General features: G+C 43.5%; 1 protein-coding gene and 1 long non-coding RNA gene across 2 annotated transcripts; both read right to left on the bottom strand.

The window, feature by feature from the left end:
• Positions 1-26: 26 nt before the first annotated feature.
• FIS1 (fission, mitochondrial 1) lies at positions 27-3765 on the bottom strand. Its single transcript, XM_016146503.2, has 5 exons — positions 3616-3765; positions 2601-2733; positions 1206-1282; positions 665-770; positions 27-337 (listed from the first exon to the last, which is right to left on the bottom strand). Exons 1-5 carry the CDS (start codon positions 3658-3660, stop codon positions 240-242), a joined length of 459 nt encoding a protein of 152 aa, XP_016001989.1. The 5' UTR covers positions 3661-3765; the 3' UTR covers positions 27-239.
• Positions 3766-4893: 1128 nt separating this feature from the next.
• Positions 4894-10385, bottom strand: LOC107511779. The gene is made up of 3 exons (XR_001597137.2): positions 9891-10385; positions 5190-5276; positions 4894-5027 (listed from the first exon to the last, which is right to left on the bottom strand). It is a non-coding gene; the product is annotated as an uncharacterized LOC107511779 (long non-coding RNA).
• Between the last annotated feature and the right edge of the window lie 8725 nt (positions 10386-19110).

The raw sequence follows: 19110 nt of genomic DNA, 5'->3' as shown, positions 1-19110 counted from the left end.
CCCCTTCCTCAACATAGACACAGAGGTTCCCAAGTCAAAGACCAATTTTATTTACACTCATCTCAAAGCACATGATTTGAGGCTAAAGGAAAAGTCTCAGGGAAGAGGAGGTTGAGGCCATAGTGGACAGTGATGGGGTATAGGAAAAGAAAGGGACAGTAAGAATGGATGGGCCCCTCTCCAAGTGTCCTGCAGGGGCTCCCATGTATCCCTGGGCAGAGGAAGAGGTACAGTCTCATTCAGGATTTGGACTTGGATACAGCAAATCCGATGAGTCCAGCTAATCCTGCCACGCCCAGGGCCATGCCTCCAACAATGGCCATACCCACCAGTCCATCTGGAGAAAAGAAAAGAAAGACTGTCAGGAGTCCAGCCCCAGCCTGGCGGGACTCTACCACCTTCTCCCTGCCCACTTCTCAATAGATGTGCCTCTCCGCATGTAGTCACAGGGTCAGGGACTCCAAAGGTTGGACATAGAAGGCTTCCGGGGGTTTGAGGAGAAACTGATGGAGGGGATCATTTAAAGTGATACCAGAGGGCCCAGGCATGGGTGTGGGGGTGTGGTGGGAAGAGAACTAAACTAAGAGTTGAGAGGAACCTAGGGATGATAGGGATCAGGGAGATAGGACTGGGAATGGAGAAAGACAAAAAAGAAGGCATTCACCTTTCTTCATGGCCTTGTCAATGAGCCGTTCCAGTTCCTTGGCCTGGTTGTTCTGGGGCTCTGTCTGCAGCAACCCTCGCACATACTTTAGGGCCTTTTCATATTCCTACACTCAGGGAAAACAGCGTCCCCCCCTAAGTATTCCAGCATTCTTCTGCCCATCAGAGGCCTTCCCTTCCTTGCACTGGGGGTTCCTCCCTCTATCTCCACCCTCTCCCTCACTCTAGCCCCACCCAATGGAGTAGAGTCCACGAACAACCCCAACTGTGTGGGGGTGATAAGCTAGGGGAGATAACAACCTAAGACTTGAAGCTGCACCCCAATCCTGACGTCACCTTTCCCCCACACCCTCGGCACCAGATCCTCTCTCTCTCTCTCACTTTCCCTCAGCATCTTGACCTGCTATCATCTTGTACCCCTGTACCCAACACCATCCCCTGCCTACTGCCTTCTTCAGGCTCTACTCTGGAGGAAAGAAAGGAGAGGGTGATGTGGCCCACTCAGCAGGGTTGAGTGGGAACGAGGGAGTTCTCTGCCTTACCTTGAGCCGGTAGTTCCCCACGGCCAGGTAGAAGACATAATCCCGCTGCTCCTCTTTGCTCCCTATGGGCAGCAGCTCTGGGGTGGGGAGGGAAGGAGAAAGGGTGAAAACCACTTCTCTTTTCCTAGTACTTGAATCCCAGAGACCCCTTCCACTCTGTGAATCCCTATATGATTTTAGGAGAAAGTCACTGTCTTTAGCCTGTGTTTCAGCTCGTCACATTCAGCTTCCCAGTCAGCGTCTTTGGGGCAGCATGAACCCAGGCTGTCCACACACCCTGGCAATCCAATACTATAGTCAACCCTGGTTCATCCAAATGAACTGAAAAGAAATCAAGGCACTGGAGAAGCCAAAAGGTCTCTCTGTACTCAGTTTGGACATCTGTTGTTTTGATTACAGTTGCTTATTGCCCAAATAATGTTAAAAATAATTTTTTAGTCACCCCCCCTTTTAAAAAATCAGCTCAAAACTCACCTTCGATTAGCATTCCCTGAATGACCTCACCTGACTCTTAATTCAGTGACTTCCCATACACTTATGTGTTCAGTCATACTCTATGCACTAGTTTTGCAGGTGTTTATAAATCTTCCCAAGTGTCTATACTGTCTCCCCAACTAAACTGGCAACCCTTGGAGACTACTTCTACTGCTGTGTCTTGCTGTAGAGAACATCTGGAAACTCAGAATTGGCAAATCAGACAAATGTAGGATCAGATGCATATTAAGATTCTTATTTTTATAGATTTATAATAGGCATCCTTTGCTAGTACACTCACTATTTGCTTACACGTGATTACTTGACCAAGAGAAAGGGGTACAGAGAAATTTAAAGGTCAAATTTTATGGCTTCTCACAAATAGTGAGCCATCTCAAAACAACAGGAAATAGGGGTCTCATCAGTAAGGCACCAACTGTTCACAGGCTTTTGGCACTGTCTTCTGCACTTCTTTGAAGCCACCCTCACAAAAGGTTTTCAGCAGCTGTGAATACACAACATCGTGGGAGGCAAAGAGCACAGGACAGGGACACACAAGACAATAGCCTCAATTCAATTATCAATTAGTTAGCTGTGGGACCTCAGACAAGTCACTTTCTTTATCGTTAGACAACAATATCACTAAAGTCCTGTGGAAATCGACATGCTCTGACTCTGGCAAAACAATGATGAGCTGGTAATTACCCAGACGTATACTGGAAGAAGCCAGGCTAATGTACAGCCCTTTGCTACAGTGAGTTTATTGAAAAATAACTATGAATTGACTGTACTGTAGGGCCCCATGTTGAAAAAGGATCCCAGCACTTGAGATGTGGAGGGAGAGAACGACCAATTGCTGCACAGAAGAGCAGACCCTGACCGCAGATGGGAAGGGGTGAGTCCGGTAACCTAGCACCTCACCCTCCAGCAGTGCAATGCCTTTACGGATGTCATCGTTGTACTTGCTTCGCACCAAGCACCAGGCATACTCAAACTGCGTGCTCTTGGACACCGAGCCTGCTGCTTTCTCAGACTTAAACTTCTTTTCAAACTTCTGCCATAGGAGAGGAGAGGAATCATTTAGAAATGAAGGAGGCGAACAATTCTCTATCAGGACCTGGGTGTCCATTTCCCACTTACAATTCATCTCCCCCAGTCTCCGCCACATTTCCCTTATGGGTCTTGTTACCTGGCACCACAGGTTCTACTATCTCCATTTCTGGAACCCAGGCTTTTTGCTTCTTGTCGGCAGGCTGCCTCCTTAGGCAGTCCTTCTCCATTCCCTTCTACTTCCCTCCCCCTAGTGGTATGGCGAGGAGATGCCACCTGGTGGCGGCTCCAGGCACCGCTCCCGGAGCAGCTGACCCCGAGTGGCTGAACAGTAAACACGCTGTTCAACAACAGTCAGAAATGCTCGACAGCCCACGCAGTCCCTCGTTGGAGACTGCTTCCCCGACTCCGCCTCACCCTGTCGGGTCTGGACATTTTCCTATCTGCAAAACGGTAATAAGAATAGTGCCTACCTCCCAGAGCTCGAAGATTGAGATATCGCCTGCATTTAGGTTAGCACTGTGCCGTAGACAGTGAGCAATATATGAAACTTTATGGTGGTTGCTAGTTCCCCGCTACTGAAGGAGCGCTCAAAAACAAGTCCGCACCCTGACCTGCTACTGTTGCACGCACCCAGAACCCGTCAGTCTTTACATGCCAGACTCCAGGCCCTGGGTCTGAGGCGTGGTAGCGCAGGAAACTACAACTCCCATTAGTCCCGCTGCCAAGTGGAACCTCTCGGCAAGAGCCGGACGCTGCAAAGGCTGCCGGGAGCCGAAGTTCGGCTTCTTAGCAAAGTTGATGATGGGATGAGTTTGGCCCCTGAGTCTCCTCAGGACCCGCCCACCCGAATTTTTCCTTTCCTTCCCTCGGGGACAGGCCTCACCAGCAGGTCGTCCGCAGACACCAGCTCGTTTAGCACTGCCTCCATGGCCGCCGCCCCGGCAATTCTCACCCCTCAGACGTTACTGTGCCACCGTCTCCATGGCCCACTGACAGGGGCGGAGAAACATTTCCGGCGTCCAGCGGAAGCGGGCCGCGTCCCCTACGCAGAGCCAATTGCCTCACGTAGGCGACGCCGAGCCCGCCCCCCCCGCCGACGGAGAGCCGCCCCGCCCTTTCCACTCTGTAATGAGAACGCTGGGAGCGGTACTCCCACTGCGCTTGTGCCGCGTACGGTGCTGCTCTGTCTCCACTTTTGTCTTTCCGGGTGTTCTGCGTATGCCTTTCTCTACGGAGGCTGCCTCAAGAAAATCTGAGACAATGTCTCGGTGGTTAGCCAGCCCCCTGGACTGAAAATAGCGGAAAGAAGGAGGTAGAGCCTCAGGAATGGATCACAGAATTTTAGGGACGAGTCTAACCCTATTTACCCGCTCTCCTCCCTATAAGACCATCTCTAGGACGCTGCCAGAAATATGGGACCCTGGAAGCTACATGACTTTTCAATGCCTGCAAAAAAATCATAAGTACTAGGGTTTCCAGAGCCTGTTACTCTTAAAATGCAAGAAGATAGAAAACTGGATCTGTTAACCATACACCTAGAGACTGCAGTAGATGATAACGGGATACCATTAATGGGAATTAAAAGGAAAGCTGTTGCCATTACTTGCAGAGAGGGCCCAATCTTTTAAGTATTATTTAGATAAAGCATCTCGTGGGTGCCCCTGAGAGGTAAGGCCTGCTGTGTGGGCTCAAGGGCAATGAGGACTTTGGCAGCGAGGGGAAATGCTACAGGCTCCTATGGCATCTGTTTTTGCTGTGATGGAACTGGGTAGGTAGTGACTTTCAAATTCTTTTTACCTTGTTAAAGAGAAAACCACAGGCTCCAAATAGCATCACTCAGTGCTAAAAGCACATGATACCAAACCTAAATTTAATACTTGACCTAATGTGGTTTCAACTTCTCCCAGAGAAGTAATCTGAACCAATCAGTCTGGAATTTTCTGGTCAAGCACCAATAAGGTAAATCTTTCAGAAGGCCCCCTCCATTTCCCCTCTCTCCTCAACAGAAAAGAGACAATCTGCATTGTAAAAACCCAAGCCATTCCCTTTCCTCTAAAAGAAGATGTGCTGGTCTAAAAGTAATACTTTCTTTTCTTTTGTTAACAGCAACCTTCTAGTTGCTAGGTGGGATGCTGCCCAATAAATCACTTAACAAAGTCAATTAGATCTTCAAATTTACTCAGTTAAATTTTATTTTATTTTAACAACCTTGACCCACAGTGCTCCAGTATGCATAAGAATGTAAGTTCAATGAAGGCAGGGACTTTATCTTCTTTATTCTTGCATCTCCAGCTCCTAGAATAAGGTCAGTGTTCAATAAATATTTATTAAATAAAAAATAAAGCCAACAATAGTACAGTTATGCACTGCTTAATGATGGGGATATGTTCTGAAAAATGTGTTATTAGGTGATTTCCTTGTGCAAACATCATAGAGTATATCATAGAGTATACTTACACAAACCTAGATGGTATAGCCTATTGCTCTGTAGGGGAGGGAAAATATTTTTCCCTTTACACTTCTTGGTTCTTGACTGAGACATACCTGTAATAAAAGACAGATTAGGAGGATAAAAACAAGAGTTTAACAACATGTATACTTCCAGTATACTTGGGAGAGACCCAAGAAAACTGAGTAACTCACCAAAATGGCTGAAATCATCCTGAAGGGAAAACATGTTGGGGGTGGAGGGAGTCAGGTATGGGAGGTTACCAGAAAAGCACAGTAAAAAAGTTTAAGGTTGTTATGCAGATTTAAATCTTGGCCTTCTGCTTTGATAAGAGTTTCTAGACAGTCATCCCCTCTTCCAGGCACAGCGGATTTGTACCCTTACAAATACATATTACAAAAGGTGACTTCTACTTAGTTTTCAGTTTCTCCTAAGTCTGCTGTTTCTTAAAATTAACCAGTCTAAGATGATCCTTATCCCGAGTAGATATATTTTAGGGTGATAAATTCTGCCTCCCTACAGTATAGGCTACAAACCTATAGAACATGTTAGTGCACTAAATACTGTAGGTAACTGTAACACAATGGTAATGCACTGTGCTATGACACTAGGCCTTAGAAATTTTCCATTTCCATGATAACCTTATGGGATCACCTTCATATATGCAGTTTATCCTTGTGGAGCATGACTGGAAAGAGGACAATACAAATGCAGGGATTATCATCCAAACACCTTCCATGTTTGCAAATCCCTTTGATTTTTTTATTTTATTATTATTTTTTAATTCTCATAATATTCTTGTGAGTTAGGTAGGCAAGTCATTCTTCTCTATTTGGGTTGGGCAGATCACATGATTTTGAAATGAGCTCAGTAAATTTTGACAGAAAACTCAGTTTGGGAACTGGCTCCATTATGACCACGAGCATAATAATCAAGGAGAAAAATTCATTCATTCCAAGATGCATTGAGGACCTAATTTTGGCTAGGCCTTGGGGTAAGCAGAGGGGATAAAAAGATGTATATAATATGAAGCAGACCAGGACCGGAGACAGAGGGTAAGTACTGGCAAGGGATCCAGGAGGCCAAAAGGATATTATTTTTCTTAGGATGTTACTTTTGTGGAGTGGCCTACTGTACTTGAATCATCTTTGTATCTGCTGTAGCTCTTGGCACAGGCCTGGTGTATGGCAAAAGCTGCATCAGAGTTTGTTGAATGTACATAATATAAGGAAAAAAGAATGCCTTATTCAGTTGGCTCAATTCTGTGCCAAAAAAGAGATCCTAAGTCTGATTTTATGTCTTTTCAGGTCTTGTTAGCATAGTCATCCACTTTGTTTCATGGGGATAAGAAACAGTCTCTGTTAATGTTATATCCACATTATGTTTCTCCATCTACAACCAGCATCCAAATGCAAACCATTGTCATCTCTGCCTGGATGACTTCAACAGCTACCTCACTGGTCCCACACACATCCATTCTTGGCAAGTTACCATCGATTTACCACCCAGTAGTCAGAAGGGTCTTAGAAAAACACAATTCTCAATTTATTGCCCTTTGAACAAAGGCCAAAATCTTGTAATACAACCTACAATGTCCTCTATAGTCTGGTCCATGCTTAACTCTGCCTCATCTCTTCATTACTACTGTTAAAAAGTAAAATTCGATTGAGTAATATTGAGGGTCTAACTGACTTTATTAAGAAATTCATAAATTGGGCTGCATCCTCTCTAGCAACTAGAAGGACTCTCCAAGGGGTTGTACAAAATGGAATGTTTTTTATAGGAAAAAAGATGGGGCAAGGGAGCCATTAACAAAAGATTATATTTAAACCAGGGTATCTTCTTTTGCGGGGAAGGTAATGGCAAGGGTTTTTATCATGCAGATTGCTTCTTTTTATGAAAGATGGAGAGGAGCCAAGTGACAGATTATTTTACTTGTGCATGATCATAAAATTCCAGACTGGTGATCAAGACAACATTTCTGAGAGAGGCTGAAACTACAGTTAGGTCAGGAATTAAATCCAGGTTTGAAATCATTGGCCTTAGCACAAGTGACACCATTTTGGGCCTGTGGTTTTTCTTTTTAATGCTACCTCTCCCTGTCTGTACTCCATCCCCACAGGCTGCCTTTTAGTTCTGAAAATCCCTAGTGGCCACAAGGCCCTCTGTATAGGCCTTCTATCTGGAACATCCATCCCCTCCTTTTTCTTATTTGGCTCATTCATTCATTCAACAAATACTATTGAGCACCTACTATGTGCTTGCACTGACACTAAATAAGTTCCTGTTCTCACCGAACTTGCATTTTAGTGGGGAAAACAAAAAATAATTGAACAAGTAAATAACTAAAAACAATAATGTCAGGAGTTGAAAGTGCTATGAAAACAAAGCATGGTAAAGGAATTGTGAGAGAACAGGATACTATTGGAGGATACTAGTGTCCAAAGAAGCCCACTCTGGAGAGGTGACACCTGGACAGAACACTGAAGTGAGTGAATGAGCAGGTAAATGAGGAAGAACATTCCAGGCAGACAGAGCAGCAAGTGAAACACATTCAGGAGGGAACGTACAAGGGTTGTCTGAGGCCCAGCCAGCAAGCCAAAGTGAGTTGAGTGGAGTGGGCAAAGGAAGAAGTGACAGAAAATGAAGGCAGAGAAGTAGCCAGGGGAAGATTATGTAGGGCCTTGTAAACTATAGTAAGGAAGCTGGATTTAATTTTATGTGTGATAGAAAAACATAGGAGGCTTTCGAGCAACAGAGTAAAATGATCCATTGTGAAAAGATCCCTCTGGTTGCTGCTGGGGAGAAGGCTGTAGGGACAAGAATGAAAACAGGAGGCCAGTTAGGAGGCTACTGTGGTTGCCCAGGCAAGAGACTGGCGACCTGGTCTACAGAGCGGTCAGAAGGAACAATCTGCAGGTTTTGTTGATAGGTTGGATATGTGAGAGAGGAGAGTAAGATGACAGGTTGTGCCCTGATTGACCTGAGCTTTAGCTCTAAGACTCTTCCTTAGGGAAGACCTTCTTTGTCATCCAGACTAGGTGAGGTCTCCTGTAGATAGGGAGAATGTTACCTTTCCTACATTTTCAGAATATAAAACTGTAACCTGCACATTTCTATCTTTGTTAACATTGTGTTTTTGAGAGTCACACATGTATTGGTTTGAGTACCAGTAATTAATTCTACCAGAAGCCAAAGACTCTTCTGCTCTTGTCTGTTTTTTTCCTACATATGGCAAAAAATCACACCAGAAAGGTGCTATTATTGGCTATATTTGACCCATGAGGAAACTGAGGCCCAAAAAGGTTAAGTTATCTGCCCAAGGTCATAAAGCTAGAAGTGGAGGAGCGGGGATTCAAATCAGCTAAGAGACAGCTGTCCACTCAGAGGAGAGGAGAAATCAGTTAAAGGATAAATAGGAGAGAAGAGGATGAATTCATAAGTACAGTCTACTTCTTCATCTTTTAAAAATTTAGGCATAAATTTGTAATTTTTCATTGGTTTACAATAAAGGATTTTCCATAAGCAGCAGGTGAACCACGAAGAAACTATTCAGCTTTATTAAAAACCAAAACAAGCAAAGCAATCCTGAGAAACCTTTATTTCGCTAATACAGTAGTAAAATTAAAAATAAAGTCCCCAAACCACCACCAGTGATGCTGAAATTTTTGTAAAACTGGTTTCTGCCTCTTGGCTAATGGCCAGTATTGACACTATCTTTGGTTTGTGTGATGATGTGATTAATTCCACCCTGACTGGAAGCTACATAAAGGCAGGGCCTATGTCTATTTTGCTCATATTATGCCCCTAGAGCCCAGCTCAGTACCTAGCACCACTAGATAATCAATTTGTAATTGTTGCATAAATGGATGTTGCTGTTGCCATTATTTACTTTTTGGAAAGCAATCAGACAATATATAGTAAGACCTGTAAATGTAATATTATTTGACTAGAATCTCTTGTAGGAAAATATTCAACAAAAGACAAAAAAGGAAGGCATTAAGATATTCATTCCTACATTATCTGTGAAGATAAACAACTAGTCATATGGATTCTATGCATGTGGATGGTAATTTCAAAACAAAACAAAAAAGGTAAGTACTTCTCAAATTTAGTCATGTAAATGGGCAGAAGGGAAACTGACATATTATGTTAGGAGTGCTAACACTAGAACTGGTACTTGTTAGCACATTCTGGGCTCTGAGCCCCTCCTTTGACCACACTATAAGTTGGAGTCTGTTCTGGACTTCTGTACTACAACATCTTGTCAGTGGTCAGCCCAGAAAAAGTGCTCAGCAATAACCTGAGCAGGATTTCACTATTAGTGTTCTTCCTCTTCAGGGATCGGTCTCCTCTACTTCCCACTTTCATCTACTATCCAATCAGTTGGGAAATCCCATCAAGGGTAAAGCTAACACATTCATCCAATCAACAAACATTTGTTCAGGGCCTACTGGGTGCCAGGTACTCTTCCAAATGCTGGGTAAGAGAAGTGAACTAAACAGACACAGTCCTTCTCTCATGGAAGTTACATCTTAGTAGAAGAGACGAAACTCCATTCAGTCGCCATACTCCAACAGCCTTCAGATTTTTCCTCTTCCAACCCAGCCTGGCTGCCCGTTATATTTTAAAATGCAAATCAAGCGTCCATATGTTTGCATATCCTAATTAAAATACCGTCTAGGCTACTCAGGATCAAATCTACTTACCTCTGCAGCTTTATCTTCAGGCACCCACGCGCCCTGCACAGAGACGTTTTCATGACAGCCACCTAACACCCGGAATGCTCTCCAATCACCAAACTTCTGAGTTCCTACAGGGCAGGCAACTGCCAGGTTCCGGGCCGTTACCCCTCCATGAGAGCTTTCTTCTATTCGGCTGCGCGCCTCCAGCTTCTAGGAGGTACAGCATTTATCACCCAAACCTACAATCATTTATGTGGACAGGGACTGTGCCTCGTTCATCTCTCTGCCAAAGGGAAAGCATCCAAAAATCGTTTGTGGGGTGTTGAAAGAGAAACGATAGTCGCTCTAAAACGCACGCTAAGTAGCTCTGGAACGTCTGCACTTCCAGGTGATGGTTCGTTAGGCAGCCGGGGAAAAGAGAAGTGGGTGCCTCCTCGGGGGTGAGGGAGCTGCTCTAGGAGAAGGGCTCGGTGGTCCGGAGGACCCACAGATACGCGTGGGGAGATCTCGGCGTTAGCGCCTGCGCAGTACCCGCCCCCAGCGAGGAGGAGGGGCCGAACGGATCCCGAGGCGGGACGCGGTAGGGAGTGATCCCTCTGGCCAATTAACGCGCGCAGCTCCGCAGGAGGGGCGGGGCTCGGCGCCACGGGGAGGTGGAGGAGGCTTGTGGAAGCCTGGGAATACCCAACCTTACACCCCGCCGGGTTGTTGTCCCGCCCCTGTGTCCCAGGCGTAACCGAAGTCTTCCTTGCTAACGCTTGCCTCAGAGACGCTCTCTGTAAATTGAAATTTATCTCTATCCTCCTTTAGAGTCTGTCTTGGTCCAAAAGTGTGTGATGAGTACACACAAAAACGTACACACTAATCACCTGGGATCTTCTTAAAAATGCAGAGTCTGATTCAGTAGGTCTAGGGTGATTCCCCAGCTGCTGCATCTCTGACAAACTCCCAGGGGATGCCAATGCTGAGGATTCTCTAACAAAAGTGTCAAACAGCGGTTCTCAAAGTGCATTCCGGGACAAGCAGCATGGGCATCACCTGGGAATTGTTAAAAATGCAAGCTATCGGGGCCCACTCCACACCTGATGAATCAGAAAGTTTGGGAGTGTGGCCCAGCAGTTGGTGTTTCCGGGAGCCCTGTAGGTGACTCTGATGCACGCTAGAGTTTGAAAAGCCCTGTACAGCTGGAAATTCAAACTGAACCTCATCCCTCCAGCAGACTTGTGGCTGTGGCTGACTTGAAGGTATATAAATTTGTCAACTGTGGAGAGTCATCAATTTGTTCTATGCATAAGAAGCAGACAGAGCCAGTCTACATATATAAGGAGAAGAATGGAGACAAGAGAACCTGTGGAGCCAACGAGACAGATCCCGAGGGCAGAGCTACCTTGGGTGGCTGGTGTCTTTTCAGATCCTGGTTACTTCCTCCTGAAGGAGATTTCAATCCTCTAGTTAGATTCTGTGGAAAAGTTTGTACTCCCCCTGACCTCTTTAAGCTAACTCAAGTTGGTTTCTATTATTTGCTATAAATGTGTAATGTAGGGAATTTGTGGAGTTTCTAATTCTCACAGTTAAATATTGCAAAAAAGCATAGCACAGAGCCTGCCAGGGAACTTGGAATGCTCTCAGACCCTGGATGCCGACCTCCTGAGGATTGGTCATAGGTTTTACATTTTCAGGCAATTCCCAGGGCAATCAAATAACTGAAATCATGGGTTATAATTATATCACTTAAAGTTTAAAAACCTTTTTATTTTTGTTACCAGAACAAAAAGGGTCTGTCTGCCTGTGCGCATCTGAGTCAAAGAAAAGATAAATACAGATTTTACAGCAAAGAAACTAAGGATTTTTCTTGTTGTAGCCACCAGCCCCTAATAAACACACAGACCACCAGAAATCAGTGAGTTATATGAAACATACTCTTTATTCAGCTAGCTGGGTCTGCCAGGGGTACACAGACCCCAAATTAAGCAGCCCCAAAATGCAGAGGTACAGGGTTTTAAAGCTCTAAACCCCATTCTTCATTCTGTTTGAACACACAAGTCTATTTTTCTTCTTTTTACTAACTGTCAATCCACATGTTGGTTGTGCAAGCGGGGGGTACAGAAGCAGAAACCTTATTGTTAGAATGTTATGTTCCCATGGGCGATAGCCAAGCAGTAATTTTCCAGCCAGCACAATCTTAGGGAGTTGCAAGTCCCAGAGACATAGGCAAGCTACTGCTCTCAACAACCTACCCCGCACCTCCCCCCTCCCCGGGTGTCTTGAGAGTACAGATCATACAGGGAAAAATCAGTCATCATAGAAACTAAGGGAGATAGGGTGGGTGCTACTGACTGGATGATTAGATGGGGCTAGGGTAATTGATCATTGTGCAGGTTCTATATCAGCCATGGCACCACCCATCTAGTCCTGTGGCCTGGTCCTGTGGCCTGGTCCCGTGGCCAATGGAGTTGTTGTTCTGTCTCCATGGACCTGTGTTGTGGCGTGTTCAAATCTAAGACCCACAGAGCCAAATGAGATTAATTATGAGCCTTTATTAGCCGACCGGCGACTGATTCTCCCCACTAGAGAATCAGCCCCGAGCCTCCAGAGGAGGCAGCTTATACAGCCTAAAACTATGTCTTGGTGGGCTTTGATTACGCAAGCAAGCAGATTACAGAAGCAGATGTTGGCGGTTAGCATCTAACACAAAGATATATGGTTTCTGGTGGACAGCTTTGTTATCTATACTCCGGCAGCAATGTTGTTTTATTTTTCTTCTTGGGAGTCTTGGGAGCTATTTTCTCTTAGGCAACTGGCGCCTGGAGATATCACTCTCTGTCCTGTTCTTGGGACTAACTTACTGAGGAATTGATACTAATAACTCATAACAATATATTTTCCAAAGTGGTCATGGCCAGAATAAAGAGGGGAGATGTGAACAAGGAAGATGTTATTGAAATGCACTTTTACACTATTACATTCCCCACTGGTTTTCTAAGGGAACTCAAATCATTGAATCTTTAACCTTGAGAGGCTGGTAGTTTGTTTTGAGGACCATGAGTTTTACTGCCTATACCTGTTTTTTGACATAGGCAGTTATCCAATTAATTATACAGGATCTAAACAGAAGGCCTAGAAAGACTAGGATAAAAGGGCCTGTAATGGATGTCAGGAGAGTTGTTAACTAAGAGGTGTTATTAAAAAGTCCTTCATACCAAAATTCTCTATGCTTAAGTCTTTCTTCCCTGTCTTTAACCCTCTGTCTTATTAGCGCTAGGCTGTCTCGTATAATTCCAGAATGGTTAGCATAAAAACAGCAAGTCTTACCTAAAGCTATACAATTAAAGCAAGATATATGCTTTATGAACGCATTAGTCTTAAATGTATGAATTAATATACAAGATTCTTATTTCATTTTACAGATTTGACACGGTTGATGCAGTAAATGAATATATCAAAACAAACAAAAGATCTTTCAAACATGATTTCATAAGGCGTGATCTCTTTACAGTAGGGAGTGTACCGTGTCCTTAACAGAGGGGAGGGAAGGAGGCTCACCCAGTTTTCACCAGTTTCTAATTTGAACTTGGTTAAAGTTTCTTTTAATGTCCTGTTCATCCTTTCTTCTTGGCCTGAACTCTGAGGTCTATACATACAGTGTAGTTTCCAATCAATACCTAACATTTTGGCCACGGCTTGACTTGTTGTGGCGATGAATGCCAGGCCATTGTCAGACCCCAGTGTTAATGGTAAATCAAATAGAGGTACTATTTCTGATACTAATTTCTTAGATACTACCTGAGCAGTTACTCTCTTAGTCAGAAAGGCTTCAGTCCATCCTGAGTAGGTGTCAATGAACACAAGTAAATACTTAAATCCAAAAGTTCCAGGGCTTATTTCTATAAAATCTAATTCCCGTGTTCTCCTGGGGTTTGGCCTTTGAGTCTTGATCTAATTTGTACTTCAAGAGGAGGCCCATGGTTAACTTGGGCGCAGATATGACCTCTTGTTCTTACCTCTTTGGCAGTTTTGTGTAGCCCTAGGATATAATAGTTTCTTTTTAAAAGTTCAGTTAACTTTGTACCTCCTAGGTGGGTGCTCTGATGGATGAGTGAGACTAGTTCCCGACCTAAGGCACTGGGTACCAGGGTGTGATTATCCGGGAGGTGGATCCATCCAGCGGGTCCTTTTACCCCACTCAGCTTACTGCTTAGTTCAAGCTCCCCAGGGGTATAGACGGGTAAGTCTGAGAGCGTTCTGGGGGTCAGCGTTCAGGCGGCTTCCTTTGTGGTCCAGTCGGCAAAGAAATTGCCCCAAGCCACCTCAGACTCAGTTCTTTGGAGACCTGGACAGTGTATGATGGCTACTTTCTTAGGCAACCAGATGGCTTCAAGGAGAGCTAGGATCTCTTCTCTGTTCCTGATTTCCTTCCCCCCTGAGGTGAGTAAGCCTCTCTCTTTATATAGTGCCCCATGAATGTGCAGTAGAAAAAGCATACCTGCTATCTGTATAGATGTTAGTTATCTTCTCCTTACCCCATCGGAACGCTTGGGTCACAGCGATGAGTTCGGCTCGCTGAGCTGATGTTCCGTGGCTCAGGGCCTGAGCCCAGATGACAGTCCTTCCGGGAACTACTGCTGCCCCAGCATACCTGACTCCCTCTGAGACGAAGCTGCTCCCATCGGTATACAGTGTGACATCCGGTTGTGGTCACAGGATGTGAGTCAGGTCTGGTCTGAGGCAGGTGATGCTGTCCAAAAACTCGAGACAATCATGTAATAGCTGTTGAGGGTCATCATCGGTCAAAAGGGTGGCTGGGTTAAGAGCAGAAATTTTCAAGAACTGAATGTGGGGCTTATTGTTGTAAGTAGGACTTTAGTCATTTTCTTAGTCTGGGTGATATTAACTTCATCCCGGTTGTTGAAGATGTGCAGGGCTACCTTAACTAGCTCAGTCAAATTCTTGTCCTTAAACCTTCCTATCCTTTGGTACTTCTTTTGCCTCATATCTGGGGCTGACTGACTGACAAAAGCAAGGGTTTATTATTTGGGTCTTCTGGGTCAATAGGGGTGTATAACCAGTAAGACTCTATGAGTTGTTCTAGAAACTCCGCCGGTGATTCATCCTTGGCCTGGATGACCTCGCTTACCTTAGAAAGATCAGTAGGTTTTTAGTGGCAGACCGGAGGCCCTGGAGCAGAAGCCGGTGATACCGGTCGAAAGCCTCCTTACCTCATTCGGTGTTGGGGTCCTAAGGCGGACGGGTGTACGGGGGACATGGTGGACGTGGGTGGGATTAGTGGTGGGCTGCCCATTTGGGTCATGCACAGTCTTGGCAGCCTCTCGGAGAATCCGTTCTCATTCTTCCAAAGCAAAAAGGACCTGAAGAAGCTGTCGACAGTTATCCCAGGTGGGCTGATGGGTAAAGAAAAAAGTCTCTAAAGGAAAGATTAGTCTCGGTGGTTTCTCTGAGAAAGAAGGATTTTGATGTTTCCAGTTATACAGATCTTTTCTGCTATCTGAAATCCAATTTCAATATTAAGACCATGTATTCACTCAAATTATAGCTATCTAATTATTGTAATAGTTTTACTGTCATGGCCTAAATCTGAGCCATGCCCTTTGCTTCTTTATAAGCCCTTTGTTTCTGAATAGTCAGGTCTATTCTTGATATTTATGACATACGATAATTTATAATAACTGAAATTATGAATGATACCATTATACAAGGGCGTATGAATAGTAAAGATATTGAGGAATTTCTAGGAACTTTATACAATTTCCAAAACATTTGTATTAGTAACATGTATTAATAAAAATGTAACTTAAAGAAGGTTAAGGGTCATTTATTACTTGACAATGCTTCCCATATAATTTAATATATTAAATAGACTGAATTAGCTTAACATTTCTCTTTTACAAAGTAATAAAACTAAACCTTTGAGATTTTCCAGGTGCCCTCTGGGAAGTCTTAAAGTTATTTTGAGATAAAATAAAAGATCCTATTTAGATTTTATGTTGGGAAATTTATCATGTCACAAGGTTTGATCACTTGATTAAATAGGATCACAGGTCACTATGAAACAATACTTAGTTATCTATTTAACTAAAGTGATAATAAAAGATTTCAAAGGTAAATATGACTATATAAAAACCTTAGCACTCTTAATGTTAAGAAGACTCGAGTTTTTTAAGCAATCAAAAGATATAATAAAGACTATAAAGTACAATAAATTATTTTGATAAGATATAGAATCTTTGTTTCCTAAGTGTATTGCTCACAGGTAAAGAAAAATATTTTATAATCTCTTATTAGGAACAGACTAATAATCCAGACTCTAGTTCTTGTGTCGATACGCTGTGATATTAAAGTTTATTTTAAAACTTTATGATAAATACATTTAATTTTAGCCAACTTAACTATATAAAACAAGATTTCCTTTTTCTCTTTACCTTTGTTTTCCACTTGTGTGCCTCAAATGACCTTTAAATAACCTGAAACTATTTTAGGATAAAATTACTCTCCTTTTATTAAAAAACACATTCTTCATATCTCAAAACACATATTATTTTCCTTGCATACTTTGCATACAAAATTTTTCCTTCATTTGTGTTATTCCTATAAATTTATTTACTATACTAGAATTTATAACTTTTAGTAGCTTTAATTTATAGAGAAAACAATGAAGTAGGCAATCGTAAACTGTTTTATATATCAGCATTCGATAGGTTAGTAAATTTATGAATATACCAATTTTATAATTTTTAAAGGCATATTTTTTTATAGTACAATTTTAGGAAGACTTAATTTATCTATAAGCGCTTATTTCTTTCTAAACCAACCAAAGCAGAGTTCTTTTACAAATCCACCTTCCCATAAAAATAAACTCCAACCCAAACTGAAGAACCAGTTGGAAAGGAGACTCTACCATCTAGAATTCTGCCCCACAGACACTCTGTGAACTTTCTAATCAAATTTACATTCAGTTACTCTCTAGACTCAAACCTCCAATGACATCCCTGCTTCCAATCTCCACTTACACAACCATTTTCTTACTGCTCTTCCTTGCTCTAATCTAAAATATAAAGAAGGATTAGCCTAACAGGCTCCTATTAGCTTTTTTTAACTCTTGTATTTTCAATATTAAAAACAAGCTCACTTCCATCACTGGGTAAATTATTTAAACTTTCTGCACCTCAGTTTCTTCATCTGAAAGACTGTTTGCAGGTCAAGTGACCCCTCTGATAGCCACCCTGTTCCAAATGTGGGCCAATCTAACTGGCAGAACCTCTGGAGATAGAGGGGAGTGACGCGGGACCCATAACCTTGGGCCGCCGCCTGAAGTCTTTGAAATTATTGAGGAGACACTGCAGAGGAGTAGGTCTGGAGGAAGCTTGACCCATGGCAGTTGTAACAGCAGAGAAAGAAAATATAACACCTGTAAAAGTTAAAAAAGTTAGAGCAAGAGTCACTCATTCCCCTGGGGACCAGTCCGGTGGGGCAGCGGCAGCTAAGCCAAGGGAGAAAAGAAGAATCAATAGACCTATAAGGAAAAGAAGAAGGATAAAAACATGACATTCAGGGAGACCACAATTTCAAAAGCAGACACCAAAGAGACAGAGATGATGGACCAACACAAGACAGGCGCCGGCGCATACAAGGCAAAACCAACCAACCAGGGTCAGGGATCTAACGTCTCAGTCCTGACCAGACTAGAGAAGTTATGCCGCATCCAGCCTTCCATGAGTTCCCAGGGCCCAACCAACCAGACACCCAAAAACCTGAATACCTGTAGTGTAGTCTGACTCACCGGTGAAGCTACTCCAGATGGCTCGTGCCCAATTGTTATAGAATTGAAACTTTTGTCCACCTGCCCTCCTGGGCGAGTCCGTCTGGCGTCTGGGGCTGAGGCTCAGCTCTCAGTGGCTGTCCCCTGGACAGGTCCTCACCCAAGGTGTCCAGGGGCGTGGGTTTTAGGAGATCTCCACCCCCTGGAGAGATCTCGCTGGGGCCTCCAAATGTTGTGGCGTGTTCAAATCTAAGACCCACAGAGCCAAATGAGATTAATTATGAGCCTTTATTAGCCGACCGGCGACTGATTCTCCCCACTAGAGAATCAGCCCCGAGCTTCCAGAGGAGGCAGCTTATATAGCCTAAAACTATGTCTTGATGGGCTTTGATTATGCAAGCAAGCAGATTACAGAAACAGATGTTGGTTGTTAGCATCTAACACAAAGATATATGGTTTCTGGTGGACAGCTTTGTTATCTATACTCCGGCAGCAATGTTGTTTTATTTTTCTTCTTGGGAGTCTTGGGAGCTATTTTCTCTTAGGCAACTGGCGCCTGGAGATATCACTCTCTGTCCTGTTCTTGGGACTAACTTACTGAGGAATTGATACTAATAACTCATAACAATATATTTTCCAAAGTGGTCATGGCCAGAATAAAGAGGGGAGATGTGAACAAGGAAGATGTTATTGAAATGCACTTTTACACTGTTACACCTGGAGCTGAAATACATCTAGGGCTAAGATGTTATCCCAGTGTAACCGAAACTTATTGTCCTGATGATTATATACCCGAAACTTGATAAATTTTATGTCCTAGGGCTTAATGATTAAAAGAGAAGGCATACAGGGAGAGGGTGGAAAAAGCAAGTAAGTCACAATGTCATTATCTGGGCAAAATCAGCTTATATCAGAAAAAAACTATATTAAAGAAATAAAATGAAGTTTGTGTGTGGTTACAATTAAAAGTATATCACAGTTTTTTAAAAAAAGTACACAAACAAAAATACGCAGCTCAGTGATTTTCACAGAATGACCCACCACATAACCACTTCCTCAAGAAACAGAACACTGCTGTTACTGAATTAAAGTGCATGTGCCTGACGTGTCAAAAAACCAAAACTCAAAATGTCAGAGTTTGTAGTAAGGTGAGGTTTATTGATTGAGAAGATGCCAGCTGAGAAGATGGGAGACCTGATTGCTGGACTAGGTTAAGAAGTTTTAAGGGGCTAGGGGACACTGGTATGCAGAAGTGCTGAGGGGTGGCAGGTTTTAACTGGAGGACCTTGGAACTTGGCCATTTATGGTAAAGGGGCGTCAACAGTGTATCTTCCTGGACAACAGACCTTAGGCTTCTGAAAGGGTTGCAGTGTTCAATATCCAGTTATGTCTTGGTCTTTTGGTTCCGTGGAGGTGGGTGGGTGAGACTTTGGTTCCAAGTGCAACAGAAGGCCAAAGTTCTCTCTTCTG

This window comes from Rousettus aegyptiacus, unplaced genomic scaffold, assembly GCF_014176215.1.
Source record: "Rousettus aegyptiacus isolate mRouAeg1 unplaced genomic scaffold, mRouAeg1.p scaffold_m13_p_8, whole genome shotgun sequence".
Classification (NCBI taxonomy): domain Eukaryota; kingdom Metazoa; phylum Chordata; class Mammalia; order Chiroptera; family Pteropodidae; genus Rousettus; species Rousettus aegyptiacus.
The sequence above is the reverse complement of the archived record's forward strand: the minus strand, read 5'-3'. Positions and strand labels throughout refer to the sequence as shown.

Coding starts and splice junctions, on each gene's coding strand:
- FIS1 (XM_016146503.2), bottom strand. CDS start 3,660: ATGGAGGCAGTGCTAAACGAGCTGGTGTCTGCGGACGACCTGCTG. Junction 771..1,205: donor TGGGGAACTACCGGCTCAAG/GTAAGGCAGAGA, acceptor CCCTGAGTGTAG/GAATATGAAAAGGCCCTAAA. Junction 338..664: donor TGACAAGGCCATGAAGAAAG/GTGAATGCCTTC, acceptor TCTTTTCTCCAG/ATGGACTGGTGGGTATGGCC.